At 42.1% G+C, this 23851-nt stretch overlaps 3 protein-coding genes across 5 annotated transcripts in view; 1 reads left to right on the top strand and 2 right to left on the bottom strand.

Annotated features, from left to right (window-relative positions):
* Positions 1-254: 254 nt before the first annotated feature.
* On the bottom strand, positions 255-3404 carry sowahca (sosondowah ankyrin repeat domain family Ca). The gene is made up of 4 exons (XM_029492888.1): positions 3062-3404; positions 2384-2757; positions 1241-1630; positions 255-722 (listed from the first exon to the last, which is right to left on the bottom strand). The coding sequence occupies exons 1-4, from the start codon at positions 3402-3404 to the stop codon at positions 255-257; spliced, it is 1575 nt and encodes a 524-aa protein (XP_029348748.1).
* A 1217-nt stretch (positions 3405-4621) lies between these two features.
* On the top strand, positions 4622-12332 carry septin10 (septin 10). Its single transcript, XM_029529821.1, has 10 exons — positions 4622-4780; positions 5763-5877; positions 6062-6257; positions 6417-6603; positions 8470-8631; positions 8916-9012; positions 9338-9506; positions 9583-9715; positions 10053-10231; positions 10638-12332. Exons 1-10 carry the CDS (start codon positions 4751-4753, stop codon positions 10651-10653), a joined length of 1284 nt encoding a protein of 427 aa, XP_029385681.1. The 5' UTR covers positions 4622-4750; the 3' UTR covers positions 10654-12332.
* Positions 12333-14175: 1843 nt separating this feature from the next.
* Positions 14176-23851, bottom strand: part of LOC115035245 (E3 ubiquitin-protein ligase SH3RF3-like) — an 85492-nt gene continuing 75816 nt past the window's right edge. For 2 of the 3 annotated variants that reach the window (XM_029492982.1, XM_029492980.1), the window contains 2 exons: positions 18648-19021; positions 14176-17594 (listed from right to left, as the gene is read on the bottom strand). In XM_029492982.1, coding sequence (XP_029348842.1) covers positions 17426-17594; positions 18648-19021 — 543 coding nt within the window. In that variant the 3' untranslated portion in view covers positions 14176-17425. The remainder of the gene's footprint in view (positions 17595-18647; positions 19022-23851) is intronic. The other variant, XM_029492981.1, reaches the window with a different exon arrangement.

Here is a 23851-nt window from a genome sequence, read left to right on the forward strand (position 1 = left end):
GTCTAACAACTGCAATAAGAACAAAAATAAGTTATACATATTCTTTTAGAAAAACATATTTGTGGTTATCCTTCTGAAATGCTATTATAATACAACTTGAAAAATAGTTTGACATTATTTATTAGGACGTGTACTAATGTTTTTGGTCATTAAAATGTTTGACCTATCAGCTTATAAAGGTGAGTAAACTTTATCCTGTAAAACATGTCAAACTGGTTTATATATCTATATTGCTGGTTCAGACTGGTGTAAATTCATCCAAACAGGTTGGAGAGTGGTCGGGTTCGAAGAGGACTGCTGGGAAGCTTCTCTTCTCTTCCCACCTCCCCAGTGTCCCGAAAGGAAGCACTGTGGATGATCTGGGCTCTGTGGCGCCCTCGGTGTAGGCGGGCGTTCAGACGGCTCAGCGACGACTTCCTCTGCATGCCCCCTTTGGCCTTTCCATTCACGACTGCCTCCTCTCCTGCTTCAGATGGTGAATTCAGCAGCCGCAGTGGGTTCAGATTGCCCTGGAGGACTCTAGGAAACCTCCAGCTGCGCCCTCCTCCCCCACCGCTGCCGTTTGTGTTTTCACTGTCTGACTCGGCCCCCGGCGAGGTAACCACTCCCTCCTCCTGCAGGTTAGCAGCCAACGGTGGGGGAAGATACTGGATGGCTCGTCGCCCACTGTAGTCTCGAGCATCGGGGTCTGCCTCCCAGTCTGACAGCAATACACGAACCACCTGTCAGGTACATTCGGAGAAAATTTACTGAAATCTTATATAATTTACTGGTACATTATAGCCAACAATTTGCAAAACTGAAACGCTGAAAAACATATAAGTAGATAAATATGCAACTAATAAGTGGCAGAGAGGCCAAAAGGAAGCAGGGAGAGAGAAAGGAAAACAACCTGCAACATAAGTAAGTAAGGCTGGAATCAAGCCTGGGATGCTTCTGTTTTGGAGCCAAAAGTAGTAAAAACAAAATGCACCTATAGAAACCTGTTTCTTAGCCCTAGTGAATCTACCTTCATTATTAGAGCCATCTTTTCAGTGTGCTGTGTTTAGGATGATCCTAATAATAATAATAAAAAAAAAACAAGAACAACAAAAAAAAACTCTAGTAATCTAAATTAATTATTTCCAATTCAATATTTTTTTGAATAACACTAATGAATCTAGCTGCGCAAACAATCTGCTGCTTCAATGAGCAGATGTAACACACAACACTCCCCCACCTCACTGCCACAGCTACCCACCTGTGTATGTCCATGCATGGCAGCCAGGTGTAGCGGCGTGTATCCAGCACTCGATCTCACATTCACATTCATGGGTATAGCATTCTCCTTGGCGAAAGCCAGCAGCTGGGAAAGCAGCTCCACCTTGCCTTGCTTGGCCGCCCAATGGAGACAGGTAAAGCCGGTCACAAAGTCTCTCTTGGCTACCAGGCTGGGTTCGACAGCCAGCAGTGGCTGCAAGCTTTCCCATAGGCAGTCAGAAGCACACAGCATCCACTCGTGCTCCAGTGGGTCCAGGGTCACCGAGGCACAGTCTTCATCAGTGGCTGAAGAGAGGAGTGATGCTGAATCACCATCACTCCTCACTGAGTCCCTGAGGCGTGAGCCACGGTTGATAAGGGACCTCCGAACCTGCAGTGGGAAGAACATAGATGAGGAAGATGAGCACAGTATACATTAACTGTATCTGCCCAAACTACATAGTAGATGTCCATATAAACCAATACCTTGCTAGAGGAGTTAACAGTTTCAAAAGTCTAGTTAAACAGAAGTAAGCCTGATATTAGGACACTTTATTTATTGTCAGTTTTGCCACTTGTTGTTCTCTGATAACCATCAACAGAAGCTTGTATATCAACCTGCGTTGGGTAAGCTGTCTTACATCACTGTGTCAAATCATCCAGTTAGACTGAGATACTTAAGAACTGTTGCTGTGGAATTACAGCTCATGCATATTGCATTGATAGTCCCTCCCCAAATGGTGTTTTCGTTTCAATCAGCTGTCAGTGGATGAACACTGGGCTGTGCTGCCACTTACACACTGGCAAAGCCAGGGGAACCTGCTCAGTTTCAACTACGGACAGCTGTGTGCCACTCAGGTTTTTGGTGCACACCCAGGGGTGAACGCCTGTCGTGACATCACAACTTTGGGTGTGGCTAAAAGTTGAATGTGATTCAATGTTTGAAATAATCAGAGCAGTGAGCGGTAGCTCTGTGTTGAAGCCTGTATGTTCATAAACACAGTGTCTTAAAAACCAAGACTGGTTCTTTTTTAAATGCCCTGTCCTATATAGAGCTTTGTAAAGGTGACGTGAAAATGAAAATATATAACAATACTAATCTACTTGGAAGCTTTTTTCATGCCAGAAAAATGTGGTAGCCTACCTGGGGAGAGCTACTCATCATCAGTTCTATGAAATTTCTGCGACTTCCCTTCGGCGTGTTGATATCTCCAATGGGGTCCAGCCCCTCCAGGGCGCTGTCTTCAGATAGGCAGCTGGTCAGCATGGCACGCTGGGAGCCTTTTGACACCCTACGCCCACTTCTCCCTTGCCACCCAGGGTGAGACTGCTCCATATCTGGCATCCCAATAACGGGGGCTGACTCTCGCCTCCTCCTGTCCCTCAGCTTCACCTCCACTCCTCCACCAGAACTAAGTGTCCCTGTGCTGGCCTGATTCTGGGAGGAGGCTGCAGGTTGTTCATTGCCGTTTGACTTTTTGTCATTGTCAAGTTGTGGATCATGCTGGATGGGTCCTCCTGGGAAACCGTTGAAAATGCTTTAGTTATTGTGCACTGCAAGTTGTTGATCACTTGTCGTTAAATTTTAACAATTGCTATATCATGTGAAGATGCATTTCGGGATTAAAGATGCCACAGTTAAAGATCACAATGGGAGTTTGTCAAAACCTACACATTCCAATGACCAAATCATTATGGGCTAATGATGAACTGTTTAAGAGACAGTACAACCTTAATTAGTAGATAAGAGATACGGGTTATGTAAACATAATTTGGGTTAAATGTATAAATAACCGACAGACAGATGGTGGATGCCCCTCACCTGTTTGTCCTCCGTGGCCAGGATTGCCGTTGTCACTCTTGTCCGGTGTCTGTGTGTTGCCATTGCACTCCTCTTGATCGTGGCCGTCCGCGTCCGCACGCATCACTGACTCGGCGCTGCCTTCTGGGTCCAAACACACAAATTTCACGCCGTTTTCCAGCTTCACGAAACACACGTCGTCCACGATGCGTTTCAGCAAGTCGCGATTCACCGCTTCCTTCGACGGATCATTTTCTCCCGAGCCCGATAGGAAATGATCGATCAGCTCCATCTGTTGGACCCTCCCTCCTCTCTCCATCAGGAACTCCTGCACCGCCTGCTCCGTGCACTGGGACGCCATCATCCTCCTCCCGGATCACCCGAGCACAGCGCACAAAGACAATCACGGTGCACAAGGTAGTTTCAAAACGACGCCATGTTCATGCTGCTATCATTCACCGGGGTCGGTGACAACAGATGACAGCATCTTCTTCTCCGATCTCCTGCTCTCCTCCCCGGGGCACACCAGTGCCGGGCTCCGGCAGATAGGGGGCGCAGGTGGCTGGAACAGCCGAGCAGACGACCCTCACCACGGCAGAAATTATGCTGCGTTGCGGTCCTCCTCCAAAACTCAGACTTCCAAAAACTCGAAAAATGCACCGTTTATATGAAAAGGGTCAATTTTATGTGAAGTTGATTTATCCATGACGCGAGAGAGGGGTGAAAATATACTTTTGGCCAGTGTTAAATCCGACTGCTTTCTAGATAGTCAAAAGTTTGATTGTCTTTTTTAACTAGTCAAAATATGTTTATCTTATTCGTCAACACCGTCAACAGACACACAACAAATGCACTAAAGTCCTTGGAAAATTTCCATTTATTTGAGTAGAAAAAAAGGTTCCATCATCGTAACTTTTCACACAAATTTTCACACACACACTATCATTTGATAATGATAGTAACCGAACTTTCAAATACGAATTTTACCCTAAAGCCTAAAACATTTGCCTTAAAAAAAAAAAACAAAAAAAAAAAACAAGGTCAATAAAGGTCAATAATGATCTCAGTATCATTGCAACTAGATGAGAATGTGACCGTCAAAGCTCACACCTCTGTACCTGTTCAATGTCAATGTTTACGTGTATTTGTATATTTTTTGTCTTTCCCTTGATGAGCCAAAGAAAGAAACACCGAGGTCAAATTCCTCGTATGTTTAAACATACCTGGCAATAAAACTATTTCTGATTCTGACCAGGATCAGGAGTCACTGCATATTTGAGGTGTCGAGGGATTAACTTTTTTTCTGACAGTACTGAACATACCATAGACACGACTGGGAAAATTAAGTTGTACCGTACCATTACACAAAGAATGGGGGGGGGTGGCCTGTGTCAATATACTAAAATTATATTGTTAGACCATAATTTCCGAAGGTTCAAGTATATCTCTTTTTTTATATTAAGTAAATATTTGAACCCTCTTCGCAATTTGTCCAATTTGACTAAACGTTAGCTTTAAAGCAAATGTGCATACTAAACACCTCACCTCGTTGTTCCGGTGTTGTGAGCGGTGGAGTCGGTCCAGTCGTCGACCGTAGACACTGACGTGAGGCGGTCCGACCAGGAATCTTAGAGAAAAGACCCGTCGGTCATTAGTTAGTTCTGTTATTATTTGTGAATATTTGTTTGGTACTAACTTCTGTCTGAAAGTATGGCTTCTTCGGACGTTGCTCGGCAGCCGGTTAGTATTTTCTGTCCTTGTGGTTGACAACTGACAGTGTTTTTGACAGTTGAACAGGGAGTGTCCAGGGCTACCATTATGTTAGCTCCCGCTAGCCCAAAGGCTAGTTTCGCTCTTTGAAGTTATCTTTAGTTTAGTTTAGTTTAACTTTGACAGAGACGTCTTCAACATGTAAATTATTAAACAGATCTTAATTCTCAACTTTAAAAACGGGGTTCAGTATCCGTAACTTTGACCAAAATACATCCGGAGGGGAAGTGGCGACACCACGCTAACCATCCAGCAGCCAAAAGTTTCTGAAAGTAGCTTTAGACATCGGTGAAGCAGTAAACGACACAGAAATTGACATAAAAGTGTTAGTTCAGGTCACAGCAGGAGGCTTTGTTTGTTACACCAGCTCCGTAACCGCCACGAAATCACCACATTTCTGAATGAAATTTGGTGGCGAAGCTCTCGACCGCAGACATCTTATGAGGAGTAAATATGAGTACATATGAGTACACTGATCGAAAGTTGGAGGTCGGTCATGATGGATTTTGAACCTTATCCACAAATCCTGCATGTCTGAAGAGCGCAGACAGGGACAGGTCAGAGGAAGACAAGGGCACAGTTTGAGGAAGCTGGAATGTCCTTAGGATTTATCCATGTTGCTGGCTGACCGGGGGAAAATACAGACTTATAATTAAATCTTTTATGTACATATCGTGTTGGTTGTTAAGAATTACTTGTATATGTCATCACACAGCTGTTTTAATTCATTCAGGTGTGATCATTCTTGAGAATATGTCTTCATGGGAATGATGTAACTGTAGCCTCACTCTCACAATTCGACCCCAATGATAGTAATCACTTTTCACAGATTTTGAAAGTTTACATTTTAGTATTGGAGGTTTAAATGATCCGACTCCCGAGGGGTTGTCGTATTTTGTTGAGAAAATGACAGCATCTTGAGCATCACCTGTTTGTGTGGCTTTGTCCTCAGGATAAAGGAGTCCGGCCCCTGTCCTTGGCAGGTCATGTGGGCTTTGACAGCCTTCCAGATCAGCTTGTCAACAAGTCAATCTGTCAGGGCTTCTGCTTCAATATTCTCTGCATTGGTACCTACACATTATCCATACTTTTAATCAAACACAAATACACACATGTACTTTGACATTGTGCTAATGACACCTCTGATATTAATTCTGCATTCACTTTTAGATTCCATGATGATCACAGTACAGTGCTGTATGTCAGCTTTCTCACAGTTAAAAATTATGTCCAATTCTTTTCTTGTTCTAGGTGAAACCGGCATTGGCAAGTCTACTCTAATGGACACTCTATTTAACACCAATTTTGAGAATTTTGAGTCATCCCACTTTGAACCTCAGGTGAAGTTGCGGGCTCAGACCTATGACCTGCAGGAGAGCAATGTCAGACTTCGCCTCACAGTGGTCAATACTGTGGGCTTCGGGGACCAAATGAACAAACAAGAGAGGTTGGATACAGAGATTGTGTGGCTGTGAAGAAAAGACAGTGTTGAGAGTGAATGACATTTAGAATGAGCGTTTGGTTGAACATTGATTTATTTTAACTGCTGTTATGATTTAATCTGTTTTTATTCCCTGCACTGATCAGCCTTATGTCTTCACTATAGCTATCAGCCGGTAGTGGATTATATCGACAGGCAGTTTGAGAGTTATCTTCAAGAGGAACTAAAAATCAAGCGCTCTCTTCACAACTACCATGACTCAAGAGTCCACGCTTGCCTTTACTTCATCTCCCCCTCGGGTCATTCACTCAAGTCCCTGGACCTGGTCACCATGAAGAAACTAGACAGCAAGGTAGGTGAAGAATCACTGTGTGTTTGAGGGTGCTCCGAAAGGTCAGACCACTCGTATAACACATCAGTTGAATTTTTAACACTCACTTTGATGTTGGGCTTGTGAAGCAGCATTTTGGAATGAACTGTGTGTCCCAGAAAAATTAAAACATTATTTTTAATTCATAAAGAGTTTTCAAATAATTGATGTACTGTGCAACTTTAATTGCTGAGTTAAAAAATAGTGGGCAACAATGATTGTATCAACCGATCTAGAGCATGCAATTACATAGAGTAAGTGGAAGTTGTTCAGTCAACTGCTGTTTCTGGGGTCATGAATAAATTCTACAGCTCAAGAAACAATCCCAGTAATGTTTCCTACCAATGTGGAAATAATATTAACCTTTTAGAATTAGTTGCTGAAGGTGAGGGCATTACACTCCCTCCTTAAGTCATTAATTCTGGTGACTTGTAAATCAAGATGCCAGAAGCATCATGAATCATCGATGTGACAACTGGTGTAGTGTCACATGATTTAAAAGTAAAAACTGCCCCATTGCAGTGTGGGCCATAACTTCTTTTTCGTTTCATTGTATGAATTTTGAAAGGCACGAAGGGGAATGTGTGCATTTCATTAAAAAATGATTCTTAAGACATGAATCTGCAGCAGGATGCTCTGTGTATGGGGCTGTGGTTGTTTCTAGACTTTCCTATGTATTACTTTGACTGTTGGGAGTGGTTCACTATCCAGCTGGCTGTAACCCCTCCCATCACTCTTGAAGTGGTCAGAAATTTTCCCATGCTCCTTGTGTACTGTGAGTTTGTGTTTCTTTGTGTGTTTGTGTGATTTCACTGCTTTGGAGTGTCGGTAGCCCCGGATTTGCGTGTGAATGGAGAGGCAAAAGATGTGGAATGCTGTAATCACTTCACACACACCACTTGAGTTGTCCTTTTGTGTCACTGTACAGATACAAACAGAAAGAGCTGTTTAGTTGAATGTGCAAGATAGACAGAGAGACAGTCCATCACTCAGACAGCTGCTGGAATAGGTCCCCCAACATTGTTTTTTTTTTTCCCCTGCTGGAATCTGTGTGTAGTGTGTGTGTGTGTTTGCACTTCTGTGTGTACGCAAGTGTGTGGTCTGGCCCAGAAGCTTGTGCAGTGGCAGCAGTTCATTCTTGGTCTTGCATGATAAGACGACAGACAGACAGGAATGTGGGATGACTGGGACAGCAGAGTGGGCTGCAGGGTCATAAATAACATCAGTAAATTTTCCCTGTATAAGAAACATCTAAAAACTGGCCTTTTTAAAACGATGTAAAGAAACAAAAACAATAGCTTTCTTTGTGTGTCTGCATGTAGTTTCATGGTATGTTGGTCAGTGAGATAAGTTTGTTTTATCCTATGAACTAGTTGAGTGACATCAGCCATCACCAGTTTTGTTTTACAGGAAGCCACCTTCAAATTAACAATAAGTACAATTGGAACACAAACATCTGCGTTCACTTGTGTTCATGTCTGCACAACACCAGTACCCGTGACTAAAATCACACTAAAAAGGAAAGCTAGCTTTATGAGGGGTCTCTGTAACAGTATTAGCACTGGCTTCACGATAACGCCCTAGTTGAAAGGGAAATTTCCCTTTAAGTGCAAGGAGGAAACAGGGAGTAGTTTCTTTGTTACAGCCTTGCTGCTGTTGCATCATTTTAAGCAGAGTGAGTAATTTCAACATCCCTACCTGTAGCAATAAAATAGTCATCTTCTAGCCAGAACATTGCTTATTTAGCTGTGACAGTTATTTCTATTTAGTGATGTTTTTCTGAAGCTTCTGGATATTTACACTAAATAATAATAGCTCAACCATGTCATGTGTCCTGTTTGACCACAGGTGAACATCATCCCAGTGATAGCCAAAGCTGACACTATCAGTAAGAGTGAGCTGCACAAGTTCAAGATCAAAATCATGAGTGAGCTGGTCAGCAACGGTGTCCAGATCTACCAGTTCCCTCTGGATGATGAGACTGTGGCCAAAGTTAACACGACTATGAATGTAAGTGGAGACACAAAATGTGTACATTCATTTTGTAGAAAGGTGCCAGTTTTCTCACCAGGATCAAAAGAGCTCCAATTTTTTGTCATAGGTGTAAAGTGTTTTTTATTTTCATACACATTCTATTTGCAACTTAAATTTCTGTGCAGTATCCTCAAAGTTTTACAAATATAACTTAAACAAACACAAACAGTGTGTGTGGGCAACTGTGCTTTAGGCAATCCATTGTGTTTTATCTTGCGATGTCTCTGCAGTCTAGTTTGATACTGTGTCTGGTTTTATAGGGCCACTTGCCATTTGCAGTAGTAGGCAGCACAGAGGAAGTGAGCGTTGGCAATAAGATGGTTAAGGCTCGTCAGTATCCCTGGGGTGTTGTACAAGGTAAGATGGATCACTGTGCCTTTCAAGCATTGCAGCATTCTTGCATTTTAATTGATATAGTGGACATCTATGAATCCCATGAAACAGCTCCACCAAGTGTGATTTAATTCTGAGATCATCATATTCCTTCTCAATGGTCCCAACGTGTAAAATTCTGATCTGTCCTACTTTAAACATGCTTCAGTAATATTTGTCACTGACCCATCAGGGTTTCAACGCCGCTTTAAAGGCTTCTTTATCTTTACACCAAATGACTGTGAGGGATCTTTTTAGCTCAATGGATAACCCTTTAACTTATCTAATGTGTATTTGATGTGTGTGTCAGTGGAGAATGAGAATCACTGTGACTTTGTGAAGCTGCGAGAGATGCTCATCTGCGTAAACATGGAAGACCTGAGAGAACAGACACACACTCGCCACTATGAGCTGTACAGACGCTGCAAACTGGAGGAAATGGGATTCAAAGACACAGACCCAGAGTGCAAACCTGTCAGGTGAGCTTTCTAGTCACAAACAACTGCATAAAACAAACATAAATGTGCAAGTGACATTACTAAGACATGCGTACAGTCTGCAGCAGACTTATGAGGCCAAGCGTCAGGAGTTCCTGGTGGAGCTGCAGAAGAGAGAGGATGAAATGAGGCAGATGTTTGTGCAGAGGGTGAAGGAGAAGGAGGCCGAGCTGAAGGAGGCTGAGAGAGAGGTATATAGACATGGTGATGTGTGTTTTTGTTGCAAAGTGTTTTAGCCTGTTTTATTTACTTACATTTAGCCAAATCTCTGCAGGTAAATCATTTTTTCTCCCTTTATTGACTCTGTGGAAGTAACTATTTATTTAGCTTCCACTGTAGTCATTTCTTTAGCAACAATGTTTATTTTATTTTTTTGTAGTTGTTTTTCGTAGTGTTTATCCTCTGAATAATGATTTTATGTAGAAACTCTACTTCTGCCCTGACTTTAATCAACATTTCAGATCAAATTTGGATTCGGTGATATCATCTTTAATATTAGCCCTTGTTCTCGGTCACTGTGTTTCTCAGCTGCAGAGCCGGTTTGAGCATCTGAAGCGCATCCATGCAGATGAGAAGGCAACCTTGGAGGAAAAGAAGAGACTCCTGGATGAGGACCAGAGCTCCTTCAGTAAGAGACGAGCTGCTGCTCAGCTCCTGCAGGCTCAGAGTCTCACTGCCAATGGCAAGAAGGACAAGGACCGCAAGAAGTAAGAGGCCTCTCTCAAAACTGAAGCTTAAAGTCTGTTGGTTGTGATGGTGAAATTAAACCATTAGCCATCATTTTGACAATTAGTATGTATTCCCACTTGCTGGCAAACTAATGTAGAAACAGACATAATGGCATGCAGTTAACATAATTGAACACATTTGCACCTACTAGTATTGTACAGCATTTCAGCCTTAATTCATCTGTGAAACAGTTTTTCTAGCTTTTGACGTGAAATGAGGACAGGAGAAGAGAATAATATAAAGGGCTGGTGAACAAAGGCTGAGTGATGTGGTGGTTTAAGTCTTTGGAGCTTTAGACAGAGCAAATTCAACAATAGGATGTGCCCTGTGTTGTTTTTTTAATGCTTGCTTGCTGATGTGCACATGTCCCTGTTTCTCTTGCAGCTCTGGCTTCATGTGAAGACTCTGAAGCACACTCCACTACGACCAGTATAGCCAGTGGCACTCTGTCCACCTCCTTTCCAGCCCTCTGTGGCTTCAAACACTAACCTGGAACACCCAACACAAACAGCAGTGTGTGCAAGTGTGAGTTTGATTATGTGCCAAAGCTTAATGACTGTATTCAAGAACCATGTGCACACTTTCCTCAGTTGTATTTTTAATCTCCTTTGTGGGTTTTATACATCTTTGTGTAATATTTTATATTTATCCTTTCTTTTTTATCTAAAACATTTATTTTGCATATACCTCCCTTTTTTGGTCAGACTGAGGATACTCAGCTGCCTCACCAGGTGGTGCACACATGGATAGGTACCAATAATACGGTTAATCAGTTATTATATGTCTGCCATATTTTCACTGCCTTAACGACCTTTGTAATGCAGCAAACTAGTCTTGTCCTCTCCCAAATAATCTGAGACACACTAGTCATTTATTGTACAGCCCCTTTCAGACATGCATTTCATGAGGTAAACTTGCTGGCCATTTTGTTGATATCGGTCTGAATCTGGCAAATATCCAAATCTTGTTCAAGGAAGTTAGAATGGATTATAAGGAAATTGCTTTTAAACATCCAACAGCAGCTCAAATTGTGATTAAATGCAGAATCTTGTAAAATGTAAAGACAGGAAACGCAGTAGTCTGCCCAACTTTTCTGCTTTTTGTTCACACCAGCTGTCATGAGATCTTCGGTTAGTTACGGCTCTGAGAAGTCGGAGCAAATAGGTCATTGATCAAGCTTCAGGAAATAAAATTCAACTGCAAAATTACAGCATCCATCACCCACATATTTTCCTTTTCATCAGTGTTCTCCAGCAGCAGTGCATGCAGACATATTACACATGTATGTTTAAAAGTCCAAATATGCCATCACTTACACAGAGAAACTGCTAAATCCAACTAATTTCCTGAATCCATGTGTGAAAGGGCTAAAGTGGTATCTGTGACAATTTCTGAATCGTGATTTAGTGCGTTCATCAAAGTTGTCACCAGCACAGGTCACAGGGCATTAGAATTCCTTATCCTTCCTCTGTGTTATGTTTGCTTTTGTCACACCTCCTTCATGCTATAAGCCTGTGATATTAGCACAGCAGCATCCCTAAAACCTGCCGTCACACTGATCACAGGATTCTGGATCGGTGAAGCCGAGGCTCTGTTTTTGGATTAGGTACAGTTTATATTTATACATTGTGTTTGACTTGCTCCCTTAGTTTTCCTGCTGACACTAACAGTTGAAATTTGCAAACCAGTCTGTCTGAAAAGAGCTGACTTATGAAGAAAAAAGACGTCATGTCAAGTCAGTGTTTGCTGAGTAAAGAAAGAGGGGGAGAATGCCTTTGTCTTCCTGGTGTCATGATCAGACTGTTTCACACCTCGTAGCTTTTTATTGTACAGAGACAACTGCCACACTGCTTTCCAGTACAAATGAACCAACGCTGTCACTTTATATTCACACTAGTGCCTAAGATGAGTTAGTGCCTTACTTGTGTGAAGTGTGTACACTATCCACTCAAACATACAGGGAAACACACAATGCCTAATGGAGTCACACCTGTCTAGAACACATTTGTACTACAATTGTATTTAAGGAATAAACAGTGTTATTTGGGAGCTTTTTTTTTTTTTTTCCCTTCTTTCTGAATAAATCTTTGTATTTTTAACCGTGACATCCTGTCTGTCTGTTCATCTCACCACGACAAAACCAATCTCATCCAGCACACACTGAGGGAGATGACAGGAAATGAGGCTCGAGAGAGAGAGATGGGAAATGACACGCAGCGAAGGTCACTGGCCAGACACACAGCGGTGACAGGACGGTTCACAGATTGCGGCTTAATGCCAAGGTGACTGGGATGTGCCAGGATTTTTTTTTTGCGCCGTTTAAGATTGTGCACTGTCAGAATGTACCGAGGCCAGACGTCTGCAGGTGATCTTAGAAAAGCAGCACTGTTGTCAGGGCGGGAGTTGGGAAGCATTTAATGATTTCTCTTGATTTACTGAAAGTGGCGAGTAATTGTCAAATGTCACATCCAGACAGGCAAAGCTTCATCTATTGTACCTGAGCAGGAATAGGAGGTTGGATTGTGGTTAGATATGTGGAAATAACAGCCCTCAAGAGGTGACAGACTCAATAGTTTATTTTTCAGTTTATCACCGCTGCTGAGCTTGTGATGTGTTCACTGTATTGAGTGAGGCCTTTCTCTGCCTGAAATCAATATGTGATTTTGTTGATGCCACAGCGTGAAGTGCAGATTTGCTGTTTGATGTGTGTAAAGGTATTTGCAGACTGTTCCAACCTCCTGCCTCGATTCCACTGCACCCCTGTGAGTCATTAGAAAGGAAAGTGTCTAATGTGAAGTCGCCACGTTTCTTTCCTTTTCTCAGGAGGTCAGAGAATAGAGGATGATCAGTGATAGAGAGAGACACTCACTCAGGAGGGATGGCCCTGTCTGGTAGAGGTTTTGTTTCCTGCCGTGTCTTCCTCTCCAGCTCTGCTGCCCTTTGTGTGACTGACTCAGACAGACAGGCAGACAGACAGACAGGTCTGGTGTAAAGGAGAGGAAATACTGATCCGCCTGCAGGGATCTGCAACACTTCACTGTTAGCTTGGAATACGACACCCAGATGATCTCACCAAGACAAAATGTGGAGTGTGTGTGTACTCGCCTTTCTCTGCTGTGGTTCTTCAACTGGGCCTAAAGCCTTTCTCCCAGTTTTTTCCTGGCTGAGACAAATTATATGTATGAACTACAGAAATCAGAAAAATCTGCCTGCATACATCAGATATACCAATTACAGTCTGTTTGTTTGAATCAAGGCTTTCTGAGTGCCCTTCCATCCTTGATAACTGTCACACCCGTTCAATGCTGACACACACACACCCTTGTCACCTTTTGCTACTCACTCTAAATGCAAATGGAGGTGATCATTGGAGACAGGCCCGGCTGCTGGAGAGATGAGGTTGTCATTTAGGGGGAGCGCCAATGATGCTCTGAAATTACCAATTACACACCTCGTCCATGCCTGTGATGGCACGAGAATTCAGGAGAGGAAGGCAGGGAGACAAACAAGGGAGAGGGAAAAGATGGAGGGGATGATGAAAAGACAGCAGGAGCATCAGCTTTTATTACTAAACATCCTTTAGCAGCATGATAACGAGAATAATTCACACTGGCAGCTAGCCTCACCTGAGGGTTCCTCATAAGACTCCATAAGCTCATAATGAGAACATTGTGAGTGCAGATAATTATGATTAGTGCAGAATATGATTCTCAGGTCGAATCATCCAGGGAACAACTGTAAAACCCTAATGAGCTGTACAGGTAATGTGTTTGCATCACATTCTGTTATACTTGTGCAGATGCAGAAAAGGCACTGAAAATGAGTTTTTAAAACAAAGGCATTTATTGCGAAAAATGCACTTGACATGAAAAAACAATCAAATCAACCACGGTCATCAGTACAAGACGATGTATAATGATCACATGGTAAAGCGCTGGGCATGATCAGCGCAGAGCATGACTTCAATGGCACAAAAGGCCTATAAATATTCTGCACAATATAGAATTATATATATTCTTTCTTTCTTTTTCCAGCTTCTCTCTGTACTGCTGCACTTCATCAACCCAACTCCAAGTCCTGATCAGGCGAGAGCGCCCAGATCGCACCAAACTTTATCAGGAAGTTCCTTTTTTTTGTCTGTGGAGTGCTACATACAGAGGCCCTCTCCCATTGCACGCACGCACACACACACACGCACACACACGCACACACAAGTATCCATAGGAACAAATATGACTGACATCTAATTCAAGATGGCAGGGTGAGCACTCGGGCTTCCTGGAAGGAACCCCCCCCCCAAAAAAAAAAAAGGGAATGAACAGTAATTTGATGTCCAATGGAAACAATTTGGATGTGCAGTGGTGTATTTTATGATGCATTCATGTCCAGTGGCAAAAACCACTGTTGCTGATGGCTTGTTCACATTTTTCTTGCTGTCACCATGAGAACTCAGGTGGTATTTACAACCAGGAAGCTGAGGCCAAAGACGAGCTCATGCCATGAAAAGAAATAAACACATGAAAAGGTTTGAGAAAGCGGCGGTTCAAGTTATTTCATGTAAAGTGACCACTGTGCAGTGGTTGTATTCCTGATGTTTTGACTCCTGGAAACTCTCCTCCTCCTCACAGCATCAACTTCACGAGAAAGACTACGGAGACTCTGTGACAAAAATGAGGACTTGTGCTTAATTTGACTCAGTAGAAATTAGAGTCCTCGCTTCGGCGGGTGTATAAACAGATAAAGTCTCACTTGGGCTTTGTGCAGAACTGCTCTGGGATCTGCTGGTCTTTTCCTTTTTTTAATCTATCATGGAGTCAAGCAGAACAGACCTGCAAGAAAAACAACCAGCAGGCTCATCGCACCGATAAAGCAGATGAAGGGAGTGAGAAAGAAGAGATTGAGACGAAAGACAGACTGCTCTGCCAAATATTGTGTGTGTGTTTGCATTTGTAGGCACTAGGGTTTGACTGACAGGTTATGAAAACCAATATTTGGATTGAGGTTTTCAGTAACTAATATCTTCTGACAATTTCATAGCAAATAGAAAACACCAGGCTGAAGCTTTCAGTGGAGTCACAGTACATACAAATATAGAAATTAAACACTTCTTGGCAATGAAAGGGATGTAATCAAACACTTCTTTAAAAAATTCAAACCAGTTGCGTCTTAGTCCGAATGCGAATTGACAAGCTTCATGTGTCAGTCTAACCCTAGTTTGCAGGACCTGTGACCTGCTGGAGAAAATTAAAAATCAAAATTACTGAGTCTTTTTGGCGTCATCTGCTGCACCAGATGCACAGAATTTACCAACAAAGCTCCGCCAGCTGCCAGAACACACTTCGTCCTGGAATTTCACTTTAGGAAATGTATCTCCCTTCCATGTTTCACTTTCCTTCACAGTTTAATGGTATACAGTTCACATTCTTTTTTACCCCAAACAATCTAATACTGGGAAAACAAACAAGTTGCCTGTGCTTTTGTCTCCTCAGTGGCAATTCCATGACAAGTCAATATTGTGCAGAATATAATGGATCAAAATATTGGATCTAATGGGGGGAATGGCCAATCAAACGTTTCATTCATTTGTATCGTCGCTGTTCTGTTTGTATTTGATATCTTGAATCAAAGTAGCACACCTGGTTAAAATCCAGTTAAAGCCAGAAAGATGAAGGTGTGCTCAGCCAATGTGAGCCTCACCTGCGTGCACATGGCCAGCAGGACTGTGCGCTTCATTCTGGCTCGGTTTAAAAAACATCAGGCAGGGAGAGACACTCCCACCTTAGAAATGTGATCATTTACTGTTACATGGTCAGTATAAAATCCTACTGACCACACACACACACACACACACACACACACACACACACACACACACACACACACACACACACACACACACACACACACACACACACACACACACACACACACAGAGCCAGTCTAGCTCCGAGTTTTTCTGTGCTTCTATCTTCAGAAACAGGGATACAGGTAGATAGTTGTGGCTGGATGTAAACTAGACAAGCCTAACTCCACACTCAGGACGTATAAATTCACAAAGCAGACTACACACTGACTGAAGCGGTACAAAAAAATCTTTTTGTAAGGTCGACAAGATCAGTGGAAAAGTTGTTTGGCAGTCATATGATGACAAATTAGTGTCCCTCTCCTCTCACTTTGGGGTTTTTCCCTCCTTAACTGAACTGAGCATCAAATCTGTGCACGTTTTGATTCACTGTTATTATAAATGTGAGCATGTGAAATAAGTAAATTAAAAATGATTGTATGAATTCAGAGGAGATATGTAATAAATACAAAACAAAATAAATCACATACTTTTTTTCCACAATTTTTTAAAATGTAAAATCTTGTGACAGACTATCACTGCATGGCTAGTTTGAGACAGCACAAACATCCACTTAAACATATAAAAACATAATAATGCTACATGCATCGTTATTAACATATATTGGGCTGAAAAGAAATACCTGCACTTGTGGTCACAAACTAGACACAGATCCTGGTGTCGGCTCACACGTTGCCCTCATCACCTGATGGTCAACTCTCAGCACTTTCCAAACAAAGAAAGCACCCGAATTCAAGTTCTGAGGTCTCAGTGGAGAAAAAGGAGCTCACACATTTTGTGCTAGTGCTTGCTGGTGGATGATGCCAAAGAGGAGAACTGGGAGGCTGGGTTTGTCTCTCTGTGCTCTCTGAGTGTGCCTTCAGTCGCCAACATCACCCAGCACTCTTCGGGTGATTGATGGGAAGAACTGACCTGCTTCCTTTTTGGCTTGGTTGGCTGAAGCCTGGGCTAGCCTTCCTCTGTGTGTGTGTGTGTGTGTGTGTGTGTGTGTGTGTGTGTGTGCTCATTAGTGTGTTAGACTTACTTGGACCAATATGGGTTATTAAACTGTTAAAATTTAAGTTTTCTTTTGACAGAATATATTTTGTTTCAAAGTCCATTGGAAGTTTGTTTAGGGACAGCAGCTTTCACAGCAAATTTTATTAGGTGTCTTTTCAGGATGATATAAATTAATCCAAAAGTGTAATTCTGGAAAACCAACAAGCCACCCTTTGTGTGTTACTGCTGCTGTGTGAACTGGGAGCATGTTCGTTTGTTTTGTGACTCAGAAACAGGAACATTGTGTGCTTTTTTGTCCACTTCCTCCAGTTCAGAAGCTCTCCACAAAGCTGCTGGGAAACAGGCCGGTCTGTCCTGTCCTCTGCAGGGTGCCTTTATACCAGCCGTCCTCTCGCTTCTTATGGACAAACACCACGTCCCCTTCCCGAAGCTCGATCTCTGCTTCGCTCTGGGGGGGGTAGGGCACCACCACGCGATACCTGACAAACACAGACAGACACACATTATGCTTTTGAGTGGCGCGGGCAACGTTACAAGCTGTAACAATCTATCTGAGCCAATTCAATCTGCACGTGCATCAGTGAAGACGTTTTCTGACGAAAGTCAGCAGTTTCTATAGTGAACTGTGGGAATCATTTGCCTTTTGTGGCCATGAGTTCACTCAGCCTGCTTGAATCTGAAGTTAAATGCATTTATTTTTTAAGAATTTACTGAATGTTAGTACTGTGGCTGTGGCTAGAACTCCAGCTGCATCACAACTTCTGCTCCACTTCCCGGTGAAACAGGATTGTTTCCTCTTGAGAACTGGGCTAATATTTACTCCTGCAACAGATTTCTGACTACAGCACAACTTCCTCCACTTTGATGAATACCAGTAAAAAGATTGAGATTCTCTGTTATATCTGGAAGCAGCTTTGGGTACACCACTGTCACACATGATTTCACTTTTACCAAAATCTGAGTACAACAACGTTGTTTTTCCTCTCGTTCTCTCTCTCACGGACACACACACAGGCACAAATGTGTTCGCTATGATAACCAGTGTTCCCACTGCAGAAAAACTTCATTCCTTTTATGTCCCATGACACAGCTGTAGTGTTTGTAAGTGTGTTACTGATTTTCAAGGCTTCCACTGCGGAATATGAAATCTATTTGTGTGTGTGTGCGTACGGTTGTCTCTCTCATGGAGCAAAGAGGCTGATTGATTGATGATTCACAGCAGCTCTAAGTTTTGCTCCAGGCCTGCACTAATGGACTGGTTGCTCACAGACTTCACCTTGCTGAAACCCCAGTCTTACTTTTCCCACACACGCAAGTTCTCACAGTAATGACATCTTGCTTGTAAAGGTGCCTCTGGTTGTTTCCATTCATGCTCTGCATGTGCTTTTGTTGTCTGAGGGTTCAGTAACTCTCTCTGAGCTGGTCTGTCTCTCTTCATACCTGCTGTAATGTTTTCAAAAGTGTTATCGATTTTACAGATTTCCACTGTATGTGTGTCCTTTCATGTGTCTGATTTGTGTGTGCATGCTCACCTCTCTCTGGACAGGGGTTTGGGTTCAGGCCGGAGGACCATCAGAGGGTTGCAGGCGCGCGTTGCCGGGGGTGACATGGGGAAGTTGGTATCCAGGGAACCTGATTTCCTGTGCAGTGGCTCCAACCCCATGGCCCCCGCCATCTCACTTTCTATTGGGCAGGAGCCTGCTCGGCCCTGTGATGCCATTGGGCAGGAACCTGAGCGGGCGTGGTGGTGATGGTGATGAGGATGGTGAGTGAGGTCTGTGGCCACAGCACCTTGACCGGCCAATAAGGGATTGTGGGTTGGTGGGGAGGAGGGAGGGGAGCGAGGTTTCTTCTTGGCTGCCGCCCCTGATAAGAGCTTTAACAGACCTCCCGCTTTCCTCTCCTTCTGAGTATGGAGGCATGGAGGAGCAAGACAGCAAACAAACAGAGATGCTGGTAAGGATCTTTTTTTTTCCTGAGATGTAGAGGAATGGATGTGTTACCTCTCATGATATAAACTGAAAAGTAGGCAATGAAAGGGATGTAATCAACATCTCGGCATACTTAGTTTGTCATCTCCCCACAGGAGATATATACACTCCCCACATTTTGATCAAATATCACTTTTTAGAAACAAATATAAATGTTTTCCTGTCGACTGAAGAAATGGAAAACTGAGACCACTTTTGTCTCAGTCAATACAGCAACATGAGCTGTTTTTTCTGTCAATATGGACAAAAGCACAGGAAGTTTAAGAAAATGTCTTCTTGTAATGGAGCTGTGTTCATAGTGGATCAGGCTGGTCTTTATGGATTCTGTCTCTTAAAGGTGAAGTTAGAAATTTTGGGGAAGTGTCCAAATAAAGATCAAAAATTCTCTCATGTCTGAGTTACAAGTGCCTCTAGAAGTTCCATGTTGCAACTGTGCGACATCTCTGCTGGCTGTCTGGTAAGCTCTGTCTTGTTATAAGACTTGAGGAAGTTAATGCTCCTTCTTGCTGTTTTCCAAGAAATTACTAGAGTACAAGTTGTTTTTACATTTCTGCTTGCGTATGGATTAGAAAAACAAGATGCAGTGTGTTCACGTGTTTGAAAGTCTCTGATCGGGGAACAGGGAATACCTGTCTGCTTGCACTGCATCAACCGTCTCAACTCTGAGAAAGCAAACATGAGTCTTTAAAATTATGGACTCTTTTAAATTATGGGGAAGAAATTATACAGATTTATAGAGTGAGATTTCCAGGTTTTCTAATCACAATGAGATCAGAATAACAGTCTTGGTAAGTAACATTGGCAGATTTCGCACATTATGGAAGGTAGCTGTTGTCTTTGAGAATTATCCCTCATCTGCCTATTTTATCTTGAACAGAATAAACAGATCATAAAAAGGCAGCTTAAATCCCCTTCCTGTCCTTCACAAGACAAAAATGGTGATTTTTAGGATAAGGTAACTAAGAAAAGAAATGTTCAGCCAAGAAATCCTAATGTTTATTTTTAATGACCTATAATCATCCCTCAATCTGAATCGACGTGCATCTACTGACCAGATGTAAGGACGAAGTGTAGTGATTACAGCTAAAGTGTTTCTTAATGGCAGCTACAAAAGCAGATTCATACTTTGCCATTCCGGCTTCAATATGGACATGTGCAGCGCTGTCCATTCAGCTAAATGCAGTACCAGGAGAACAAAACGCTTTCTCTCTCTCTCGCTGCTTGTTGCTGATTTCACACTCTCAATTGTGACAGCATGGATCAATACTGAGTGTGGCTGAACATGATTACAATTTTTTAAGAATGCTGAAAGCCTTCATGTTAGCTGTCTCCACCTCCCCCATCTGTTTCTTTACACTGGCTGCTGGATCAGGCATCAGCTTTGTGTAAACCCATTCTTCTATCAAACACTGTCTTTGCATTAGGGGTGATTGGCAGTTGTCATGGAAATGACATGGAGTAACAAAAGCCAAGAAACGAAATGAAAAAAAAAAAAAAAAAAGCAGAATACTATCTGCTTTTTCATGACTTGTCTACTGTAAGTTCAAATGTGTAACTTTGCAAGAGCAAACATATCAGATATGATCCTTATTTCAGTGCACTGTCATACAAACAAATTAGTCATGTTAAATGTGCGGTGATGGTCCCTGCTCTTCCTGTGAAGCCCATGATGGAGCAGCTGACATTCAAATAAGTGGGGACAGACACCACCACATATGATATTCAACCCACTATAGCAGCAAAAGAAGATGCTCATGCTGGCAACCTGAGGATATGAGGAGGGGAATATATCATTAAGAGACATGAAACTCTGCTGCAAAGTCTGGGACACACTGTTAAAAGCGACCCACAATTCACTGCACTTCTACAGCAAATGAACACGTTGTTAAACTTAAAGAGCACCAAAGGTCCATGGCTGAGAATGACCTCTTAGGCCAAAATAAAGCTTACATAATAGAGCTAATGGGGCCATAGCTGCATATAGACCACACTTAAAATAGTCTCAAAACATAAAGTCAAAAAAAAGAAGGAGAAAATATTTGTTTTTGTAACTTTAAGAAAAGTGTGATAGGAATAACAATTACATTTTTATTATTATGCTGTTTTTTCAGAAAATGTGTTCATCTCCAGAATAAAACAAAATAGCATGAACAGAAAATATACACGCGTGTGATGTTAACACAACTGGCAACATGCACAGTATGTTTGTAATTATAAGCAGCACACTTCAAAATGATGGAAGAACAGGAACCTTCAGAACAAAGTTCATTTTCACACATTTCTGCTTCTCAGGTGCTAATTTTGACATTTTTTGGGCATAATCTCTAATTTTGGGAAGAAACATCTCTGCAGTCCTAAACAAAGCATCACTGGTTAGGGTTTCTGAGAGTAGTATCAGTCATATCTTTTCATTTCCTTTACTCCACTTATCAGTTTTCTAGATTTGAATGCTGTAAAGCCTCACCAACACTCAGAGATTAAGTCAGGATAATTTGAATTTGTCATCAGATTACACAGACTATACTTCTTTTCTTTATTTCAGATTTTAGATAAATCTGTCCATCCCTTATTGGTCTAGCACTGCTATCCACTGGTCCCTCTGGTATGTTCCCCGGGCTGTCACACCAAATTTGCCAGCCTTTGCAGATGGCTTTGCAATACTGAACAAGGGTTTAAGTAAAAACCTGTTTGTATTTCATGGCCAATTTTTCACTATTTGCCAGCATTTCATAAACCAAAAGAGGTTAGCAGCTACTTTCAAGCACTAAATTGTGAGCAACCAAACACATGGACATAACACTTAAATAAGAAATCTTACAACTAAGTGGGTTTCTTTTAATTAAATGCTGTGACACAGTTACCAAATTATGAGGAAACAAAAAAGTCCCAAAACACAATTGGAATGTCTGATCAAACTCAAATTATTCACAAGGGAAAGAACAACAGTCCTAGCCCTAATGAGCAGCCTCAGTACAGAGTGGGATGGCACAGAAAAAAACTGCTTACAAAGCTCTTGGAGAGCTTGTATAAACACTTTGACTCAGCAAAGCCTCTATAGAAAAATAGAAGCATTCCTTTCTTCTACACTACAAGTGCCAGGGCTTTATAGTTGGGTGTCATACAATGATTTCATCCTTTCTCACAGGATGGCAAAGTACGGTTCATCTTTGTTTAGATTTTTCCATCAGAACAGAAATCCTTTAAAAAAAAATTAAAATAATAATAATGTTCATTGCCTGGTGAATCCACAGTGCACACTGGCAAATTTAAAGACACATTATATGTTCCTCTGCTTTGGATACACAGATTTCCTTCCTGTCATACAAATAAAGCTTGTCTGAATTTTAACTGGGGACAGGGAGGAGATGGTGGGCTGGAAAAACAAGGATAAACAGAAGGAGTGGAAACAAAGGGATGAGAGCAAAGAAGTGGAGGAGGGATTCTAGGAAGGAATAGGGAAAGAAACAAAGATATAAAAGGAAAGGATGAGCGGGAAAAGGTGGAGAAGGAAGGTGAAGGGAGGAGGTGAGAACATAACAGGTGTATGGAGCACGACAGAAAGGGAAGGCAGGCACAGAGATTGAAAAGGACAGAAAAAAAGTGAATAACCACTCCCTCACTCCTTTCATCTGCAGGCTTAAAGGCTTAATCTGCCTCCTGTGAGTGTGTGCGCCCGCCTGCGTGTCTGTATACATTAATGAGTCACTCCTACCGTTGTTTCTCAAATGAGCCGCCAGATGGCAGCAAGCACTCACTGTTTCATCTGTTTCTGGGTCTGACTTGCAACTTAATTTAGCATGGTGTTAAAATAAAAGCTTTCTTTTATGTCATGATCCGTCGGTGTGTGAGATTACATTTCATTCCAAATGTACCAAACACACAAACATGAATATATTTGAAAACCTCCGCATCTCCAATCGATTCCCTCTGATTGCTGAGTTAACTGCATGGGGCAAATTTTGTACAGAACCTTTCAAACTCAAGACTGCTCAGGGTTGAGTGGAGCTAATTACTTTACCATTCACTCACCCACATGCAACAATCTCGAAATGCTTTTAAGCTGAAAGAAATGACAAAGCAGATTTATAATTGCTTCATATTATGTACTTGCTCTCATTCATCTGTCAGTTTGCAAATAGTCTTTGGTTGGAGAGGTGAAAGGGAATCCCAGGCTGTTAACATCCTTTTTACTGCCAGCTAAGACTAAAAAAACTATATTCTCAATCAGAGAATGCAACTATAGAAAAAAAAACATTCTTCAATATCGTATGTGTCTATAAAAACAGAAATCAATAAATCAAATGTACGAGCAATATTACCTTACATGTCTTTCTCAAGACTTCAGGCTCTTCCTTTTTTCAAGCACTTTCTACAGCCCCTAAGCTGGCAGTTGCCTGCATACAGAGATTTCTTGGAAACAGTCTACAAAAGCATCTCAATGTCCAAAATGATAAGTGTCTGTGAAACCGGCTGCGCTCTAGACAGTGTGACACTATGTCGAACAGAGATAAACCAAACCGGCTGCCAGACAGTTATCATAGCCGCTTCATCATTTCCTCTGTAACAAAGATGGACCCTGTGCGGCCTCAGTGACTTCAAGCCTGACGTTTCTGCTCTGCCAAGCTGAAAGCAGCAATGATAAGTATTGTGAAAGAGGGTCAGGCTGAAGTTAAAAAAAATAATAATGATAAAAAAAAATCCTGTATGATGAGCCTTTTATTACAAAAGATGGCAATGGTTTATTA

Source organism: Echeneis naucrates, chromosome 21, assembly GCF_900963305.1.
Source record: "Echeneis naucrates chromosome 21, fEcheNa1.1, whole genome shotgun sequence".
Classification (NCBI taxonomy): Eukaryota; Metazoa; Chordata; class Actinopteri; order Carangiformes; family Echeneidae; genus Echeneis; species Echeneis naucrates.

Coding starts and splice junctions, on each gene's coding strand:
- sowahca (XM_029492888.1), bottom strand. CDS start 3,404: ATGATGGCGTCCCAGTGCACGGAGCAGGCGGTGCAGGAGTTCCTGATG. Junction 1,631..2,383: donor TGATGAGTAGCTCTCCCCAG/GTAGGCTACCAC, acceptor TTCCCACTGCAG/GTTCGGAGGTCCCTTATCAA. Junction 723..1,240: donor CCATGCATGGACATACACAG/GTGGGTAGCTGT, acceptor TGTACCTGACAG/GTGGTTCGTGTATTGCTGTC.
- septin10 (XM_029529821.1), top strand. CDS start 4,751: ATGGCTTCTTCGGACGTTGCTCGGCAGCCG. Junction 8,632..8,915: donor AAGTTAACACGACTATGAAT/GTAAGTGGAGAC, acceptor CTGGTTTTATAG/GGCCACTTGCCATTTGCAGT. Junction 9,507..9,582: donor CCAGAGTGCAAACCTGTCAG/GTGAGCTTTCTA, acceptor ACATGCGTACAG/TCTGCAGCAGACTTATGAGG.